At 48.0% G+C, this 19738-nt stretch overlaps 1 protein-coding gene across 2 annotated transcripts in view; it reads right to left on the bottom strand.

Annotated features, from left to right (window-relative positions):
* The window catches only part of HAUS8 (HAUS augmin like complex subunit 8), a 135113-nt gene that overhangs the window by 52503 nt on the left and 62872 nt on the right, over positions 1-19738 (bottom strand). For both annotated transcript variants that reach the window (XM_029614170.1, XM_029614169.1), the window contains exon 6: positions 15651-15727. In XM_029614170.1, coding sequence (XP_029470030.1) covers positions 15651-15727 — 77 coding nt within the window. The remainder of the gene's footprint in view (positions 1-15650; positions 15728-19738) is intronic.

The raw sequence follows: 19738 nt of genomic DNA, 5'->3' as shown, positions 1-19738 counted from the left end.
TGGGACAAGTATATTCAGAGTTTGTTGGGGGCATGCTTGGAGTCTGATCCTTAATGATTTGTGAGGTTGACTGTGATATCTCTTGAGAATGTGTCATTAGACCAGTAATGTGACCCTCAAAATAATTATCTGATAGTAATGGGGTGGGGTGGGGGGGGAGGGGAAGGGATGGCTGGGCAAAGAGGGAATTTAGCTCTTACTTGCTCATTTTTGACTCCTGGATGTAACAAGAGTAAAGGCATCCTGGGCGTGTATATATTTTACTTTGGATATTTGCTGATTCATAGTTAAGAATTTGATTTTTGTAAGCTGTTGTGATCTTTACATAGAATGGTATATAAAATATCTAAATGAAAATGTTAGGATGTAAGATTAGTAGATAAAATTAAAATAAGAACAAAGGGATTACTATTACCATCAATGTCTAATATTATAAGGGTTTGGTTGAATTGTGATCTTATGATGCTGTACGAGAAATGACTAGGACTATTATATTTCCAAAAAAAAAAAAAAAAAAAGGAAGAAATGGAAAATAAAAAAAAACCAGAGGATATAATGCTTCTGTATCAATCCATGGTGCAACCATACCTCAAGAATATTGTGCAGTTCTGATCGCTTCACCTCAAAGATATAGCAGAAATGAGAAGGGCACAGAGACGATAAAGGGGATGGAGCAGCTCCCCATGAGGAAAGGCTAAACTGGTTAGGCTCTTTAGTTTGGAGAAGAGAAAGCTGAGAGAAGATACAATAGAGGTCTACAAAATCTGGAGTGGGGTGGAACGGGTAAATAAGAAATGGTTATTTACTCTTTTAAATAGTACTAAGGGACACTCCATGAAGTTAATAGGTAGCACATCTAAAACAAAAATTGGAGAAATTATGTTTTCACTGCTCACAGGTGCAATCCCACTACTGCTGGGCATGGGGGCTTTGACCTGCTCTGTTTCCAACCTGGGCCGGTTCACCCCTCTTTACACAACCTGGGTCTCCTGAGCTCCCCCAGAAGCACCATATTGATTCTGGGGGTAACCTGCATTACACCCATCCTGTCCATATTGTATTTCTGACACAAATTCCTTATCTGGACATGCTTTAACTCCTTCTGTCCCAGTCACTGTATTTGTCTCTCCATGTTTCCAACCTGGGCCGGTTCACCCCTCTTTACATCACTCAGCACAAACCGTGGAATTTGTTGCCAGAGAATGTGAAAGCAGATAGCGTAACTGGGTTTAAAAAGGGTTTATGCTGTCAACACAAATCGCCTCTTATCTAAAAACACCCTTTGAATACTATATACACATAAACCAACAAAAAGGGTGAAAGAACCTTATTTGCTATATCATTTGTCCAGTATTCTACTAAAAAGGTATCTGTCACCCCTCAGGCTATGTCTTAACTTAAATCCTTAAAATTAACAAAATCCTCCAAGAAACCTACACTCTAATAACTCAGGTTACCTAAACATTCCCCCTATCAAAGATGCGCATCTGGCAACCACAAGAGAAAGAGCCTTTTCAATTGCCTCACCTAAACTTTGGAACACCCTACCTAAATTCCTGAGAACCCAACACGACCTAAAAATATTCAAAAAAGACCTAAAAACACTAATGTTCTGCAAATTCCACACTGACCCTCAGACGTCTGATGATTCCAACTCTCAATTATAAACCTCTTAATAATTCTCTTCACTGTGAACTGCATACCCTCCTCATCCAACCTAATAATGCTCTCTGGACTTGATATGCTTATTTCTGATATTGTTCAAATTGATTTTTACTGTTGCACAACTGCTAAGAAAATGTATATGTTTGTAAACCATTATGATGGCTCTATTGAAAGACGGTATATAAAACTCAACAAATAAACTGAAAATGTATACTATTTTTAATTTGAAGTCACAAATCCTATTTTTTGTTTGTTTTTATAATGCAATTAAAAATATCAATCTTGACAAAGTTCAAATAGTTCTTATGTGATTTTCAAAAACCCTCTCTAAAATATATATTCCTGGTGGCTCGGGAACACTTATCTGAGATTTTTATTTTTGAGAGACACGAGCGGCTTAAGATCGAATCATGGTTCTCCACCAACTTCGACTTCCTATGCTCAGTGAAGCTGAGTGCCATGCCCTGGATGTACTGAGGTACTTGTCCCTTTAAAATCGGCGGTACTGAGAATACGCCACCAGACGTTGACAGGATGAAAGAAGAGAGACTCCTTCAAAATAGTACGTTTGTGAGTTTATTGCTAAATTCATGACCAGGAATTACAAGTGCTGAATTTATCTATTCCTTTAAAGCTCTTTCTAGCCCCCGAAGCAGACCTTTTGGTTGAAATGCTGTCAGTGTTGGGCATAGGAAGTCGAAGTGGGCAGAGAACCATGACACGATCCTAAGCCACATATGTCTCTCAAAATTAATCTCAGATAAGTATTCCTGGGCCACCAAAAATATATATTTTAGAGAGGTTTTTAAACATCAAATAAGAACTATTTGAACCTTGTCAAGATTGATATTTTTAATTGCATTATAAAAACAAACAAAAAAGAGGATTTGTGACTTCAAATTAAAAATGGTATACATTTTCAGTTAAGGCATAGCCTAAGGGGTGGCAGATGCCTTTTTAGTAGAATACCAGACAAATGATATAGCAAATAAGGTATTTCCACCCTTTTTGTTGGTTTATGTGTTTAAAAAGGGTTTAGACAAGTACCTGGAGGACAAGTCCAAAAACCATTATTAGGCATGTAGAAAGGAAAATTAGTTCTTACCTGATAATTTTCATTCCTTTAGTACCACGGATCAGTCCAGACTCCTGGGTTTTGCCTCCCTTCCAGCAGATGGAGACAGAAAAGCTTTTAACAGACCCTGCCATATATATCTTAAGGTGCCACCTACGGTCCGGCAGTATTACTCAGTATCAAAGTAGAATGGCCTCAACTAAACTAACTAAATACAATAACACGATCAGAAATAGCTCACTAAACCCAAATGGGAACAGAACCTGTAGAACACCGTCAAACAAGATCTGCAGACCCAAAAACAAAAAACAAATGCTGAATGAGCGGGACTCTGGACTGATCAGTGGTACTACAGGAACGAAAATTATCAGATAAGAACTAATTTTCCTTTCCCTGTAAGTACCTGGATATGTCCAGACTCCTGGGATGTACCAGAGCTCTCTTACGTGGGATGGGATCTGGAGAGGCCCACTTGGAGCACACCTTCTCCATCCAGTCTGTAATGCCTTGCAAAAGTATGTAAAGACTTCCAAATAGACGCCCTGCAAATCTCCTGAGGCAAGACTTGTTGGCATTCCGCCCAAGATGCTGCCTGCGAACGAGTGGAATGGGCACGAAGACCAACCGGTAGAGGTAGACTACGCAGTCTCTTTCAGTCAGCGAGATATCGTAGCTTTAGATGCCATATTACCCTTCCTTGGACCACTCCACAGCACAAAAAGATGGTCGGACATACGAAAAGCGTTCGTAACTTCCAGATGCAGCAAAGCCCTGCGAACATCCAGTCTCTGTAAGTCTCTAGACAACGGATCCGACCAGTCCAAGTCCAGAAAAGACGGGAGCTCCACCGATTGATTCAAATGAAAGGAAGAACCGTCCTTAAGGAAACTCCAGAATCTGAAATTCTCAAGAAAGGCTCTCTACAGGATAGTGCTTGAAGTTCCGACACTCTACGAGCCGATGTGATAGCTACAAGAAAAATCACCTTTAATATGAGATCTTTCAGCGTCGCCCTTTTCAGAGGCTCAAAGGGTGCCTTACAGAGGCTGAGAGAACTAAGTTCAGGCTCCAGGAAGGACAAGAGTGTCTGACTGGAGGACGTAAGTGCTACGCTCCCCTAAGGAAACGAGCCACATCCAGATGTGCGGCCAATGCTACGCCTTGTATGGAACCACGCAAGCAACCAAGTGCTGCCACCTGCACTCTCAGAGAGCTACACGATAAGCCCTTGGATAACCCGGCTTGTAGAAAACACAAAATATCCAACACCGATGCCCGGGTAGGAATCACCTCGCGTGCCACACACCAAGATTAAAAAACTCTCCTCACCCGAACATACGTGAGGGTAGTGAATGTTTTATGTGATCTCAAAAGCATAGCAACTACCGCATCAGAATAATCTTTGCCCCTTAGGCACCGCCTCTCAAAAGCCATGCCGCTAGATCAAAGCGATCGGCTCCTTCCAAACAAACGGGCCCTTGATGCAGAAGGTTTAGAAGCACCAGAAACCGCAGGGGCCCCGCCACCGCTAGGTTGACCAGATCCGCAAACCATGGACATCTCGGCCACTCTGGAGCTACGAGGATGACCTCCGCCGGGTGAAGCTCTACTCGCCTGAGCAATTTGCGGATTAGTGGCCAAGGTGGAAAGACATACAGCAGGATGATGGTTGGCCAGGGCATCTACCCCTTCCGCTCCTGTCTCCCTGCGGCGACAAAAGAAACGTGGGGCTTTGGCATTCCAAAATGTTGCCATCAGATCCATGCTGAGTATGCCCCATGTGTTGCATATGAGCTGAAACGCCTCGTCTGCCAACTCTCATTCTCTCGGATCGAGACTGTGCCGACTGAGAAAGTCTGCCTGAACGTTGTCGACACCGGCTATGTGAGATGCTGACCAGATGCTGCTCCGCCCAGCTGATGAGCTTCCACCACCACTGGTTGGCTCTTGGTTATAAGATCATAAGAATATGCCATACTGGGTCAGACCAAGGGTCCATCAAGCCCAGCATCCTGTTTTCAACAACAGCCAATCCAGGCTATAAGAACCTGGCAAGTACCCAAAAACAAAGTCTATTCCATGTTACCGTTGCTAATAATAGTGGTGGTTATTATATAAGTCAACTTATTTAATAGCAGGTAATGGACTTCTCGTCCAAGAACTTATCCAATCCTTTTTTAAACACAGCTATACTAACTGCATTAACCACATCCTCTGGCAACAAATTCCAGAGCTTAATTGTATGTTGAGTGAAAAAGAATTTTCTCCGTTTTAAATGTGCCACATGCTAACTTCATGGAGTGCCCCCTAGTCTATTATCCGAAAGAGTAAAAAACCGATTCACATCTACCCGTTCTAGACCTCTCATGATTTTAAACACCTCTATCATATCCCCCCCCTCAGTCGTCTCTTCTCCAAGCTGAAAAGTCCTAACCTCTTTAGTCTTTCCTCATAGGGGAGCTGTTCCATTCCCCTTATCATTTTGGTAGCCCTTCTCTGTACCTTCTCCATCGCAATTATCTTTTTTGAGATGCGGCGACCAGAATTGTACACAATATTCAAGGTGCGGGCTCACCATGGAGCGATACAGAGGCATTATGACATTTTCCGTTTTATTCACCATTCCCTTTCTAATAGTTCCCAACATTCTGGCGATTGATATACGCCACCATGGTCGCATTGTTGGACAGTAGTCTGACTGGCCTCCCTTGGAGGAGAGGAAGGAAAGCTTGCAACGCTAACTGCATGGCCCTGGTCTCCAGATGATTGATCGAAGACTGAGATTCTTCCTGGGACCATTGCCCCTGCACAGATTTCTTCAGAAAAACTGCACCCCAGCCAGAGAGGCTGGCATCCGTGGTAATCACTATCCACTCTGGTACTACCAAGGGAACTCCACAGGTTAAGTTGTCCGAGAGGAGCCACCAACAGAGACTGGACCGAGCAGTATCCGTAAGGGGAAGAGGCAGGTGAAATTGCTTGGAAACTAGGTTCCATCACGAAAGTAAAGCTGACTGTAAAGAACACATATGAGCAAAGGCCCAGGGCACCAGCTCCAGAGTGGAAGTCATTGAACCTAGGACCCGCAAATAATCCCGGACTCTGGGAGGATGCTTGGCCAATAAGTCTCGAACCTGCCCCTGCAACTTGCAAATTCACTCCACAGTAAGAAAAAAAACTCCCCTATTGCGTGTCGAATAGGGCTCCCAGGAATTCCAAGGACTGAGTGGGCACCAGTCTACTCTTAGCTAGGTTGACCACCCAACCAAGCACCCTGCGGACCGCCAAATGGCCAAGCAATTCCAACTTTGCTCGAAAAAACAGTCATCCAGATATAGATGCACCAAGAGCCCCTCCCTCCGGAGCTGCGCCGCTACCACAACCATTACCTTGGTAAAGGTCCTGGGCGCAGTAGCAAGACCGAAAGGCAGAGCTCGAAACTGAAAATGACGACCCAGAACCAAGAACCGCAGGAATGTCTGGTGGACGGTCCGGATGCCGATGTGAAGATATGCCTCCGTTAGATCCAGCGAAGCCAGAAACTCTCCTTGTCGCACCGAGGCAATCACAGACCGTAGAGTCTCCATGCGAAAACGGGGCACCCGAAGGCATCTGTTGACTTTCAAATTTAGAATGGGCCGAAATGCCCCCTCTTTGTTGGGTACCACAAAGTAAATGGAATATCGTCCTTTCCTTCGTTCCACCGGAGGAACTGGCATAATGGCGCCGAGCTCGAGAAGACGCTGCAAAGTGACTTGCACCACCCTCCGCTTCTCTTCATAACCGCATGGGGAGACTAGAAACCAGTCCTGAAGGCGACATGCAAAATCTAAAAGCGTAGCCTTGTCTTATCATGGTGAGGACCCACTGGTCCGATGTCAACTGGGCCCATTCCTCGTAAAACAGGGACAGTCTGCCCCCTACAGCTGGCACTGAGGAATGGACAGGCGTCCCTTCATTGCGAAGACTGGGGATTACCGATTCTGCCAAAGCATCGGCCAGGAAAGGACTGGGACCAGGTCTGTTGCCTACCGAAAAGAACCGGGAGCCCTGGATGGGCGAAATTTTCGATTCCTCCTGAAGCGAGCCAGAGAAGAAAAGGAGCCCCTCGACTTGGGCCTGTCCTCCGGCAAATGATAAACCTTATTCTCGCCCAGGGAGTGAATCACATTTTCCAGGTCTTTTCCAAAAAGCAATTTGCCCTTTAAAGGCAAAGAACCCAGCTGAGCCTTGGACAAAACATCGGCAGACCAGTTTAACCACAGGAGTCTGCGGGCAGAGACAGCAGACACCAAAGATCTGGCCGAAGTCCGCAACAGATCATAAAGAGCATCAGCACTATAAGTAATCGCTGCTTCTAGGTGCCCTGCCTGGAGAACTTCCCCCTGTGTCAGACCGGCGTTAGCCTGCAGTTGCTGCACCCAGCTAAGGCCAGCTCGTAAAGAAAAACTGCTGCACATGGCCACTCACAATCCCAGTGCAGAGACCTCAAACGTTTTTTGAGCTGAAGCTCCAACTTTCTATCTTGCAGGTCCTTGAGAGCTGTCGCTCCCGTAACCGGAATGGTGGTCTTTTTGGTGACTGCTGACACTGCCGGGTCCACCTTGGAAACCCGCAGAAGGTCCAATGTGTCCTCTGGCAGAGGGTATAGTTTATCCATAGCCTTACTAACCCTTCAACACCAGGTCAGGAGTGTCCTATTCTCTGAACAGCAAGTCCATTATGGAAAAATGAAAAGGAAAAGAAGTGGTCGGACCCCGCAGGCCCAACACTGGATCCATAGCCCCTAGCCTGGACTCCTCTGGGGGCCCGTTGCCCAACTCCCCTAAAATCGTGGGGAATCAGTTGACCCAACTCCTTTTGAAGTAACAAAATAAACTCAGAGGAGAAGGAGGAGGAATCTGAAGCCCCCTCGGGGCTATCCTCCATTGCAGGCGAGGCATGCTCTGATGGTTCACACCCCCCCCCCCGGGACCATTTGCTGTGGGGATAGGGGCGGTAGAAGAATCCCCTCCCCCATCGCTGCTCATGTCGCTATTCTGAAGGAGCTCAAAATGGCTTCCCAATCAGCAGGAGAGGAACGTGATGCCCCAACCCCCCGTAGGAGCTTTGAAAACAGCGCAGCGAACATTTTCGGGTCTTTGGGTCAACGGGTCCCTCCCCCTCCCCGGGGAGTCACGAAGAGCAGAGACCATCCTGCGAAAGATGCGAGCGTGGCATCAGGCAGAAACAAAACTTCAAGTGCGAGCAGTGAAAAAGAAAGAAAACAGCGGTGAAAAGCCCAGCCGCAATAGTGAGGGAAAGGAGAGCCTCAACACCGCACCCCCCGACAGTCAAACTTTGTTTAAAAAAAACAAAACTTGCCCGACAGTGATCCAAGGGTCCTGATCCAACTGGGGTGAGTGAGCCGGGCTCCCTGGTATCACACCCACAGCTGCTAGATGATGGTAATAGGGCCTTCGACCCTGCGCCGCAGCTGCCTCAGAGACCAGGGGGATGATCCCCTCAGGACCTCACAATCCCCTGGGAGACTGAGGAGAACTCTGCCTTGCCCTTGTAGTGGATTTATTTTTAAACCAAGTAATCAGCACCTACTGTAGGTTTTGCACCTCCACCATCTGCTGGAGACAGAAATACTGCCGGACTGTAGGTGGCACCTTAGGATATATGAAATAACTAAATACCCAAATTATAGCAAGAACAAATGAATTAAACACAACAAAGAAAATTCTGCTATGTGAAGGAGCTTGTGTCTATTTTGTATATAATGGCCGTCATATAGTGCCTCTTGCTACTCGTGGCTTTATAGAAGCCCTTTAAAGCGCTAGGGCTTTCTAATCATAGGTCATGTATACAGAAGTTCAGTTTATGTATTCTCCATGTAGGAGCTATTATGCACTTATCTCATCTCTAAATAATCATCCACAATGCAGGGATGAGTCTTCTGACAATGCAAGGTTTCAGAGTTGGGTTACTCCTCCTTCAGGGAGCTTCAAAATTGAGACTGCGGTGGATTGATTTGGTTTTATAAGTGCAGTCAGTCGACTAACAGGTTCAAACTGCCATATGCGTTCTGAGGTGCTGCGAGCTACTTGTCAGTGACAGGGACAAACTTCAACAAGTAGCTCGCAGCACCTCAGAACGCATATAGCGGGGTTTGAACCTGTTAGTCGACTAACTGCACTTATAAAACCAAATCAATCCACCACAGTCTCAATCTGAAACATTGCAGTGTCAGAAGACACATCCCTGCATTGTGGATGATTATTTAGAGATGAGATAAGTGCATAATAGCTCCTACATGGAGAATAAATAAACTGAACTTCTGTATACATGACCTATGGTTAGAAAGCCCTAGCGCTTCTATAAAGCCACAAGTAGCAAGAGGCACTATATGACGGTCATTGTATACAAAATAGACACAAGCTCCTTCACATAGCAGAATTTTCTTTGGCCTTTGGATATATGGCAGAGTCTGTTAAAAAGTTCTGTCTCCATCTGCTGGAAGGGAGGCAAAACCCAGGAGTCTGGACTGATCCGGGTACGAACAGGGAATTGGGAAAGCCACTCTTTATAGCTGGTTATAAGAAAGAAGGCTTGCATCTATTTTTTTGAGATCCTGCTGTTTTGTTGAGAGACTTGTGTACAGTTATGTTCACCTCACCTGAAAGATAGAGAACTGGAAAAGGCATACAAATGATAAAGGGGATGGAGCAGCTCCCCATGAGGAAAGGCTTGTTGGACCTTTTGTCTGACCCAGGTTGGCATTTCTTATGTCCCCTGAGTCTAACTTTCTTCTGGCTGGCTGTCAGTTTGTTAATCAACAGTATGATAGAAGCTCAGAGTTTTTTTCTTGCCATGTTGGTTAATAAATCACTCATTTTGTAAGCATAAGCAGCTACTATTTCTGCTGCTGTGAAGACTGGCACATTTAAGGAGTGCAAAACTACAGTTTAACATCAAACAATATGTCTGGGAATAAGATACATATTAGAAAAGAAAATTATTCCTTACCTGCTAATTTTCGTTCCTGTAGTACCATGGATCAGTCCAGACAGTGGGTTATATCCCCCGACCAGCAGATGGAGTCAGAACAGAGTTTGAGAGCGACAGCATATAGAGTAGTGCACCCTCTGCTGGAGCTCAGTATTACGCATAGCAAAGCACAAAAGCAAAACACAACATTTTGGATCCAGATCCGTCCCCAAAAAGGAACAGAGAAAGATATAAGTAAACAAACGGTCAACGGGACCACCAACAGTCAACTTGTGAGGAGCTGTGAACAGTAACAATAATCAGAGACAAACAGAATGAAAGTTACCTGGAAGAATCCGAGCAGGACCTAATGAAATCCCTAGTGGCGGGCGTCTGGACTGATCCATGGTACTACAGGAACGAAAATTAGCAGGTAAGGAATAATTTTCTTTTCCCTGTATGTACCTGGATCAGTCCAGACAGTGGGATGTACCCAAGCTTCCCTAAACCGGGTGGGGTCCTGAGAGACCTGCTCGGAGAACTTGATCGCCAAAAGAACCCGTGTACTGAGGCGCCAGGTGTAGTCCGTAATGTCTGGAAAAAGTGTGCAACGACTTCCACATCGCCGCACGGCAGATTTCCAGGGAGGAAACGGAGCGAGATTCCGCCCAGGATGCCGCTTGGGATCGCGTGGAATGAGCCGACATGCTGCGAGGCGGCACCCGCCCCGCCGCAATGTAAGCCGATGAGATGGCGTCCTTTATCCAGCGCGCAATAGTCGTCTTGGATGCCCGAGAACCTCTCCTCGGTCCTGACCAGAGGACAAACAAATGATCGGATACCCGGAAGTCATTGGTAACCTCCAGGTAATGGAGCAGCACACGCTTGACGTCCAGGAGCCGGAGAGACCGGGGTTCCTCTGGAGCGAACGCTGGAAGCTCCACAGTTTGATTGACGTGGAAGGCCGAGACCACCTTTGGTAGGAAGGATGGCACCGTACGAAGGGAAACCCCGGAGTCGGAGAAACGCAGATAAGGGTCCCGGCAGGACAAGGCTTGGAGCTCTGAGATCCGGCGAGCAGAAGAGATGGCTACCAGGAAAACCGTCTTGAGGGTCAGGTCCTTGAGGGAGGACCCCCTCAGGGGTTCAAAAGGAGGGCCCGACAGCGTTCGCAGCACCAAGTTGAGGCTCCAAGAAGGGAAAGGATCCCTGACCGGTGGCCGTAGGTGTTTGGCACCCTTCAGAAAACGTGCGATATCCGGCTGAAGGGGTAGAGAGCAGTCCTTCTGTACCAAGACATTCAAGGCCGCCACCTGAACCCGGAGCGAATTATAGGCGAGACCCTTATCCAGACCATCCTGTAGGAAATGAAGGATCAGCGGGACAGTCGCCTCCATGGTTTGGACCCCGCGGTCGGAGCACCAGGCTTCGAAGACCTTCCAAACTCGAATGTAAGCGACGGAGGTCAAAGGCTTGCGGGAACGAAGCATCGTTGAGATCACTGTCTCCGGGTAGCCTCTGTGGCGGAGACTGCGCCGTTCAAAAGCCAGGCCGCAAGACAGAAGAGTTCTGCCTGCTCGAAAAATACCGGCCCCTGACGCAGAAGATGAGGAATATGGGACAGGCGAAGTGGGCCGTCCACCGTCATCTGAAGTAGATCTGCGAACCATGGTCGACGGGGCCATTCCGGGGCGACGAGAATTACAGTCCCTCGATGATGTTCCAACCTGCGGAGAACCTTGCCGACCAGAGGCCAAGGAGGAAACACATAGAGCAGTTGATCCGACGGCCACGGAAGGGCGAGGGCATCCACCCCCTCCGCGCCGCGCTCTCTTCTGCGGCTGAAGAAGCGTGGAGCCTTGGCGTTGAGAAAGGTCACCATTAGATCGAGGCGTGGAGTCCCCCAACGACGGACGATGAGATGCATTGCCTCGTCGGAGAGAGCCCACTCGCTGGGGTCTAGCTGTTGACGACTCAGGAAGTCCGCCTGAACGTTGTCCACCCCGGCGATGTGAGAGGCCGCTATGCGGACGAGATTGCTCTCCGCCCACTCCATCAGGGGAGTTGACTCGAGGGAGACATGCTTGCTTCTTGTCCCCCCTTGACGATTGATGTAGGCCACGGAGGTGGCGTTGTCCGAGAGGATCCTCACCTCTGTTTCGTACCAGGGGAAGAAAACGCTGGAGAGGGAAACGCACGGCTCTCGTTTCCAGGCGATTGATCGGCCACTTTGCCTCCCTCTGGCGTCCAAGTCCCCTGCGTGGCGCTGCTTTCGCAGACGGCGCCCCATCCCGCGAGGCTGGCATCGGTGGTCACCACCACCCAATTGGGAACCTCGAGCGAGACTCCCCGAGCCAGATGCGAGGGGACAAGCCACCAATCCAGGCTTTTCCTGGCTAATGGTGGAAGCGGCAGGATCACCTGATACTCCTGGGAGACTGGTTTCCAACTGGATAGCAGGGACGCCTGCAGTGGACGCAGGTGTGCAAACGCCCAGGGTACCATGTCGATGGTGGAGGCCATTACTCCCAGGAGCTGCAGATAATTCCAGGCGGTTGGTTCTTCCAAAGCCGAAAACAGAGACACGTGCTCCCTCAGGGCTTGCGCCTTGTCCTGGCGCAGGAACACCATACCCCGCCGGGTATCAAAGCTCGCTCCTAAGAAATCCAGGTGTTGCGAGGGCACAAGGAAACTCTTTGGAAGGTTCACCACCCAGCCCAGAGAGCGTAGGAATTGTACTACTCTGGCCACTGAGGTCTGACCATGTGAGAAGGACTTCGCTCTAATCAGCCAGTCGTCTAGGTACGGATGTACTAGGATACCCTTCCTTGCGGAGGGCGCCGCCACCACTACCATGATCTTTGTGAAGGTCCGAGGTGCGGTCGCCAAACCGAAGGGAAGCGCCTTGAACTGAAAGTGTTGACCGAGAATCTTGAAGCGAAGATACTGCCGGTGAGCCGGCAGGATGGGAATGTGCAAGTATGCTTCCGAGAGATCCAAAGAAGCGAGGAATTCTCCCTTGTGCACTGCGGCAATCACTGATCGAAGAGTCTCCATGTGGAACCAGCTGACCCAGAGGGCCTTGTTTACCTCCTTCAAGTCCAGGATGGGCCGAAAGGAACCGTCCTTTTTGGGAACGATGAAGTAAATGGAATAGTGGCCCAAGCCCACCTCAAAGGGGACGGGAACGATGGCCCCTATTTCCTGCAGTCGGTCTAGTGTTTGTTGAACCGCTATCCTCTTGAGATCCGAACTGCAGGGGGAGAAGATGAACTGGTCCCTTGGGGGGCGGACAAACTCCAAGGCGTAACCGTCTCTTATGGTGTCCAGCAGCCACTGGTCCGTGGAGATAACTGCCCACTCCTCGTAGAAGTCCCTGAGGCGGCCTCCGATCCGGGGACGTGAGAAGTGGGCTCCTTTGGCATCATTGGGAGGACTTTGTGGGCGGATTTCCCTGCCCTGGACCCTCTCTCGCGGGCCTCCGCCCACGAAAGGAACGAGACCAAGGCTGGGATCTTGTCGGCTGTGTCCGGGAACCGGACTGCCGGTAAGACCTATAACGTCGCTGTGCCCTGGCCCTGGTTCTACCGGAAGAAAATGACCTGAAGGAACGCCGTCTATCCTCCGGCAGCCGATGCACCGAATTTTCCCCCAGTGACTTGATGATCTGATCCAGGTCCTCTCCAAATAAAAACTTCCCCTGAAAGGGGAGGGAGCCAAGGCTCGACTTGGAGGAAGCATCTGCCGCCCAGTTGCGAAGCCACAAGAGCCATCGGGCTGCTACAACCGAAACCATGGACCGCGCCATTACGCGAAAGAGATCATACAAGGCGTCCGCCCCGTATGCTATGGCAGATTCCAGACGGTCCGCCTGGGCGGCCTCTTCAGGGGGCAACTCCTGAGAGGTGAAAAGCTGCTGTACCCAGAGTAAGCTGGCCCTTTGCGCAAGCGAACTGCACATCACGGCCCGCATACCTAGGGCGGAGACTTCGAAGACCCTCTTGAGGAAGGTTTCTAGTTTACGGTCCTGCGTATCCCGCAGGGCTGTTCCACCTGTGACCGGGATGGTCGTCCTCTTGGTCACTGCAGACACCGCTGAATCCACCTTGAGCACCTTGATAAGATCCAAAAAAAATCCTCAGGGAGCGGGTATAGCTTTTCCATGGCGCGTGTGACTTTCAAGGACGCCTCGGGAGTGTCCCACTCCCTGGTGAGAAGCTGTAGGAAGGACTCATGGATAGGAAAAACCCTTGCCCTAGGACGGAGGGCGGCAAGTACTGGATCCCCTTTGCGAGAAGAGGTGGCGACGGCAGGAGCCACAGGGATCGGCGGATCTGGAGGTGGGTCGAGGTCCAGCTCCTGAATAATATGGTGGATGAGTTCATCCAGCTCTTCTTTTTGAAAAATCCGTAGGGCTCGAGGGTCGTCCCCCTCCGTATGTCCATCCGGATGCACCTCCGGGGGTTCCGGGGAGTCGTCTCTCACCGGCGAAGCCGCCCCCGTGGTACGCCGGGGTGGCACGGGAGAGGGACCCGGCAGGGATCCAGGCGTAACGGGCGAGGCGGTGAGACCAACAGCAAGTTTAGGAACCTTGGGGGAGGGGCCCCCAGGGGATTCGGCGCCTGCGCTCCCATACCCTGCAAATAAGCCATGTGCATTGCCAGAATAAAATCAGGTGAGAAAAACGGGGAGCTGATTGGAATCTCTGGGGGGGGGGACTGTCCTGGGAGCCCCGGTCGGGCAAACCCCCCACCGGGGGCAAAGTCTGTTGAGAGCCAGTGCAACCAATCCTGTCTGCATCTGGGAGTGAGTCCGTCTCACGCTGTCCCCCTAAAATGGCCGCCGTTCCCGCCAAAGGCGGCGTCGTGGCCGGCCCGCGCCGCCCGGGCTGAGGAGGAGGCAGGTCCGAAATCGCACCGGAGGACTGCAGGGTGCCTTCCCCGTCGGGGAAGCACCGCTCACAAAGCCCCTCCCTTAGAAATTGATTCCCCGGTTCGCCCCAGGCCTCACACCTCGAGGACCGCGGCATGTCAGGACCGGGAAAAAAAGCCTCGGGGGAGGGGGGGGGGGGGGCCAAAAACGAGCTAGTGCCGCGGGGGGGCCTGGAATGGCCCTAACAACCCGCCGAAGGGGTCCAGGAACTGCAGGGGAAAACCCCTGTTTCAGTTGAGCACACACCCGCGGGTGGAGCTTGCGAACCGCGGGACCCACAAACGACGCGTGGAGCGGCCGGAACCACCGGCATCCACGGGGCACCACCAAAAAGAAGCAAACCTGTGGAGAAAGAAACTCAAAAAAATTTCCACTTACCCCAACGGAAGAGGAAAGGAGTACAGAATAGAGAAGGCAGAGCCACAGACACACGCCTCCTCAAAAATTGAAAAGTCTTTTTTTTTTTTTTTTTAATTTTAAGGATCCAAAATGAAGAGAAACATAAGACAGGGAAATACTGTGGAGAAAAAGAAAGAAATAACCAAAAATGAAGAAACCCTGTCAATCTGGGGGAACCGTGGATCCCCCCACTCACATCTGCTGGAGTCAGAAGAATACTGAGCTCCAGCAGAGGGTGCACTACTCTATATGCTGACGCTCTCAAACTCTGTTCTGACTCCATCTGCTGGTCGGGGGATATAACCCACTGTCTGGACTGATCCAGGTACGTACAGGGAACTTACTTTATAACTAAAATTAACCCAAATGCTTTTCCTGATATATGCCAGTTGTGATCCTTTTCCCCAATTTATCCTGTCCTGCAAGTTTTGCTTGTTACTCACATAATCCTACTACATGAGAAAATAAGAGGTCTGCTCTCCCTACAGGATTTACTGGGGTAATTTAGCAGCAACCCTGGAAGTGTCCTGATGACAAGCACTATGTTAACAGATGACACAAATCCACCTAGGTCAGACACATTACACATTCCCAAATTGCTTACCATAATCAACTCCTTTTTACGTGTTCTTTGCTCAGCTTTGACCAGATGCTTCGGTATGTCCCTATGCAAGGCTTTCTCTAAACCACAAAGAGAGAAGGAAATCTTAATCATGCAGTGCCTAGCCAAACCCTACCCTACGCCTGTTTCATCCCAGCTAGCTACAGTGGGTTTCTGCTGGTGAACCCGTAACTCCATCATGCAAATTACCATCTTCTCGAACACACACAGCACCAGATTTGTAAAACTTCAACAGCTCTGGGGCACAGACCCAGAGATCTTTCCTTTCCTCCCTGCCCCCCACAGGGGGGGGGGGGGGGCGCTTTTCCCACAGACCGGAACTGGACACTTGAGAATTGGGGGGGAGAATCTGACCATCTGATTCTCTACTCATTTGCATAAAGTTACCACCACTGTCCCTGAACTAGTCTCCTCTCTCTCATCCCTCTGTTCCTTCTATTCTAGTACCCCAGGACAGTGGCAATGAACAATCTAACAGATCAACAGCACTAACAAAGCAATCAGCGATGAGTGGTGCACTCATGAATCAACCTGAAACACCATAAGAAAATGCAGCATAATCTGCATAGATGTATGCATACATGTAATATGGGAGCATTTCTCATTTTTCCCATTGTTATGGAAATTCTACGAGTGCAACAGTCATCCACACTTTTCACTGATCTCTTCTTAAAGTGTTCCCCTGATGGACCCAGGCACAACACAGCACAGCACACAGCCACTTACGTTCAAACCTTTGGGTTCCATTATTGCAAACATTTTTAAAATGTGCTGTCTTTAATTTGATGCTGTAAACAAATTGACAATGAATCTCAAAACTGAATTATGTTACAATATAATAAACATCTCATACCAAATCAGCATGAACTGCCAGCACTGCAAATATTACACCAGGCCCTAACACACCAATACACCTCCTATTAAGAAAGCAGAACAAGTTAGGCTGCTATACACCCCTACACAGAAACTACATGCTAGCAGAATACTTCATCTTGGAAATACATGCAGAACTCAGACAAACCTTCACCAAACACTGAATAAAGAGACTATAAAGTAAAAACAGAAAATGTACAAAAACTGAATTGGAAACCGCAACAAGCCACATTCTATATGCAGTGCAACAATGAAAAAACTGAAACATCACCTTGCCATATAACACATCAAATTTAAAATATCGTGACAGTAAAACCACATTTAGAGAATATTTCTAAACAGCTGACTAAAAGAATACCTAATAATTAAAAACAAAAAAAATATTAAAATTTCCTATACACCATTAAAATATTTCAAAACAGCAAACACAAACATGCAATAATTAAAATAAGCATTAAAAAAAATCCCCCACTCTCCATACTTGGGAACATTTGATTTCCAGTCATCCTGAGATTGTCATGTATTAATGGTGGGAGTTGGAGAGAGACAAGCAGACTCTCTCCTCACATGCATACAACACACATCTACTCGCACATCCTTACATGCATTCTCTATCTCCCATATGTTTTCACATGCTCGCATGCACATATCCAGATTCTCTCTCTCTCTCCTTCCTCCTTGGGCCTGCACAGCATCTCACACACAAACACAAGCTCTCATATGCTCTCTCACACACATGCTCTCTCTGGAATGTATAAGGAGCAGCAACAGTCTCCTTAAGCCTACACAGCATCACACACACACACAAGCTCTCATACATGCTATTGCTCACACACACACACACACACACACACGCTCTCACTTTCTGCCCCTGGAATGTGTACGGTGCAGGCAACATCAACTGTCCTCTCTTCAGCTGTGCAGTCCAGCACGATACAGCAGCCTTCTCCCTTTGGCCATGCGACCCAACCCAAAATGGCAGCCTCAAGCATGGGATTTGGGCCAACACAGCAGCCTTCTGTAATCAGCTGTGTGGCCAAACCTGATGCAGTAGCCTCCTCTTACATAGTGAGTGGGCCTGGGTGATGCAATAGCTGCCTCTTTGCTGCTATGCCCCAATAGAGCTCAGGCAGACTACTTCCTCGAACCAAGATAATCCAGATGATGCAACTGAAGCCTGCTGGCAGGGTAAATTGTGATTCAATTTTAAAAATTAGCATGCTGCTGAGACTATGGGCACAGGCCCTGTGCGCCTGGTGCTAACACCACCCTTGGCTTTATTAAAATGAAATTCTGGCCAAGAAGCAAAGTAACAGGAGTTTGTAAAAACATACAATACAATGTCAATAAAACAATATTAATTTAAAAAAAAAAAAAAGAAATTCTGGTGGGGGGGGGGGGGGGATAGAGCTGGAGGGACTGCCTTGCCTATCATCGCGCTGATTCCACTGCCAGTTTTCCATTTTGCCAGTTGTGCTTGGTTGCTGAGGGTGACTTCATCAGCTGGAATCAGGCGTCTCCTCTATCTCAGTGGTGTCCTGCAGCACACAGTAACCAGCAGTGCCCCTTGAAACAAAATTTTGACTGACCTCCACCCATTTTGTACATTCTCCTCATGGATAAGAAGAGGAAGGAAGCAAGTCTATCCTTCACAACTTCTGTAGCAGTTCTAATCTCCATTGACCCAATTAAAGATGGATGAATTTACTGTATCTATCCCAGACATATCATCAATAGATAGAGAGGTTAAGTTGCAACTTCGGCTCTGAGTGAGACCTCAAATTATTGGCGAGTAGGCTTAATTGCCCTATAGCCCAACTCGTACATTCCGACCGAGCAGGATTCATCCTGGGGCGCATGGCCTCAGATAGCGTCAGGAAAATCCTAGCCTCTCTGTGGTGGGTTAAACGGAATAATTCCCCTTTTCTGCTTATGGCCATGGATGCTGAAAAAGCTTTTGATTTGGTCATTGGCCGTTTTTGTTCCAGGTTTTACACAAAATGGGGTTTGGATGCTTCTTTATTAAGTGGCTCATGAAACTGCGTGATGCCCCACAGGCACATATTAAAGTAAACGGGGCTTACTCTACTAATTTTTTGGTTGAACGGGGCGCCCGCTAGGGGTGCCCCTTTTCACCTTTATTATTTGCTATCTTCATTGAACCGCTTGCTCAAAAAATACGAGAGTCCCCTGCGGTTTCAGGGATCCAGGTGGGGGGGGAGTTCTCATCCAAATTGGCCATGGTTGCAGATGATGTGATACTTTAACAAACCCTATGAAATCTTTACCAGCTGTGGTCGAAATTATTAAGACACATAGTAAGGTTTCGGGCTATTCTATTAACTAGGATAAGACTGAGATCCTTAATATCACCTTACAGGATGCTCAGGTACAGGATCTTAAGGCACGATTTCCCTTTAAATGGGCGAAAGAAAAGATTAAATATTTAGGTAAATATTAAATATTTAGGTAAATATTTAGGATGCAGCTCCATCACTGCTTTCTACATTAATGGTGGGGGTGGAAGGGAAATAGAACCAAAGAGCTAAGAGAAACAGATAAGTATGAGAGAAAGTGTGTGAAGCTTGCTGGGCAGACTGGATGGGCCGTTTGGTCTTCTTCTGCCGTCATTTCTATGTTTCTATGTTATTTCGGGGCTCACCAGGATATATTTCGCATTAATTATCTTCCACTCCTCTCGAAAATTTACAAGGACTTAGAGGAATGGAACTGATATCTCCTGGCTAGGATGTATTGCTACTTTTAAAATGAATATTCTCCCCAGAATCAGTTATTTGTTCCAGACGATCCCTTATGTCCCGACTCCCCATTCTACTTAAATGGCAACATTTAAGTAGAATGGGGATTAACAAATCGATTACGATTAACAAATCGACTACTGCAATTCACTGCTACTCGGCCTCCCTGCTAACTCCACAAAACCTTTACAGATGTTGCAAAACGCTACAGCAAGGATTCTAACCAAAACCAACAAAAGAGACCATATAACTCCCATTCTAAAGAACCTGCACTGGCTCCCAATCAAATTCAGAATTCTTTTCAAAGTTCTATCATCAATCCACAAAGCGATACATAACATCACCCCCCTCGACCTCAGGTTCCCACTTCAACCTCGCATCTCCGCCAGACCGGTGAGACAAGCATATAGAGACAATCTACAGGCCCCACCGATCAAA

This window comes from Rhinatrema bivittatum, chromosome 8, assembly GCF_901001135.1.
Source record: "Rhinatrema bivittatum chromosome 8, aRhiBiv1.1, whole genome shotgun sequence".
In the NCBI taxonomy this organism is placed as follows: Eukaryota; Metazoa; Chordata; class Amphibia; order Gymnophiona; family Rhinatrematidae; genus Rhinatrema; species Rhinatrema bivittatum.
Note: the sequence above shows the minus strand (reverse complement) of the source record. Positions and strands in the feature narration are given on the sequence as shown.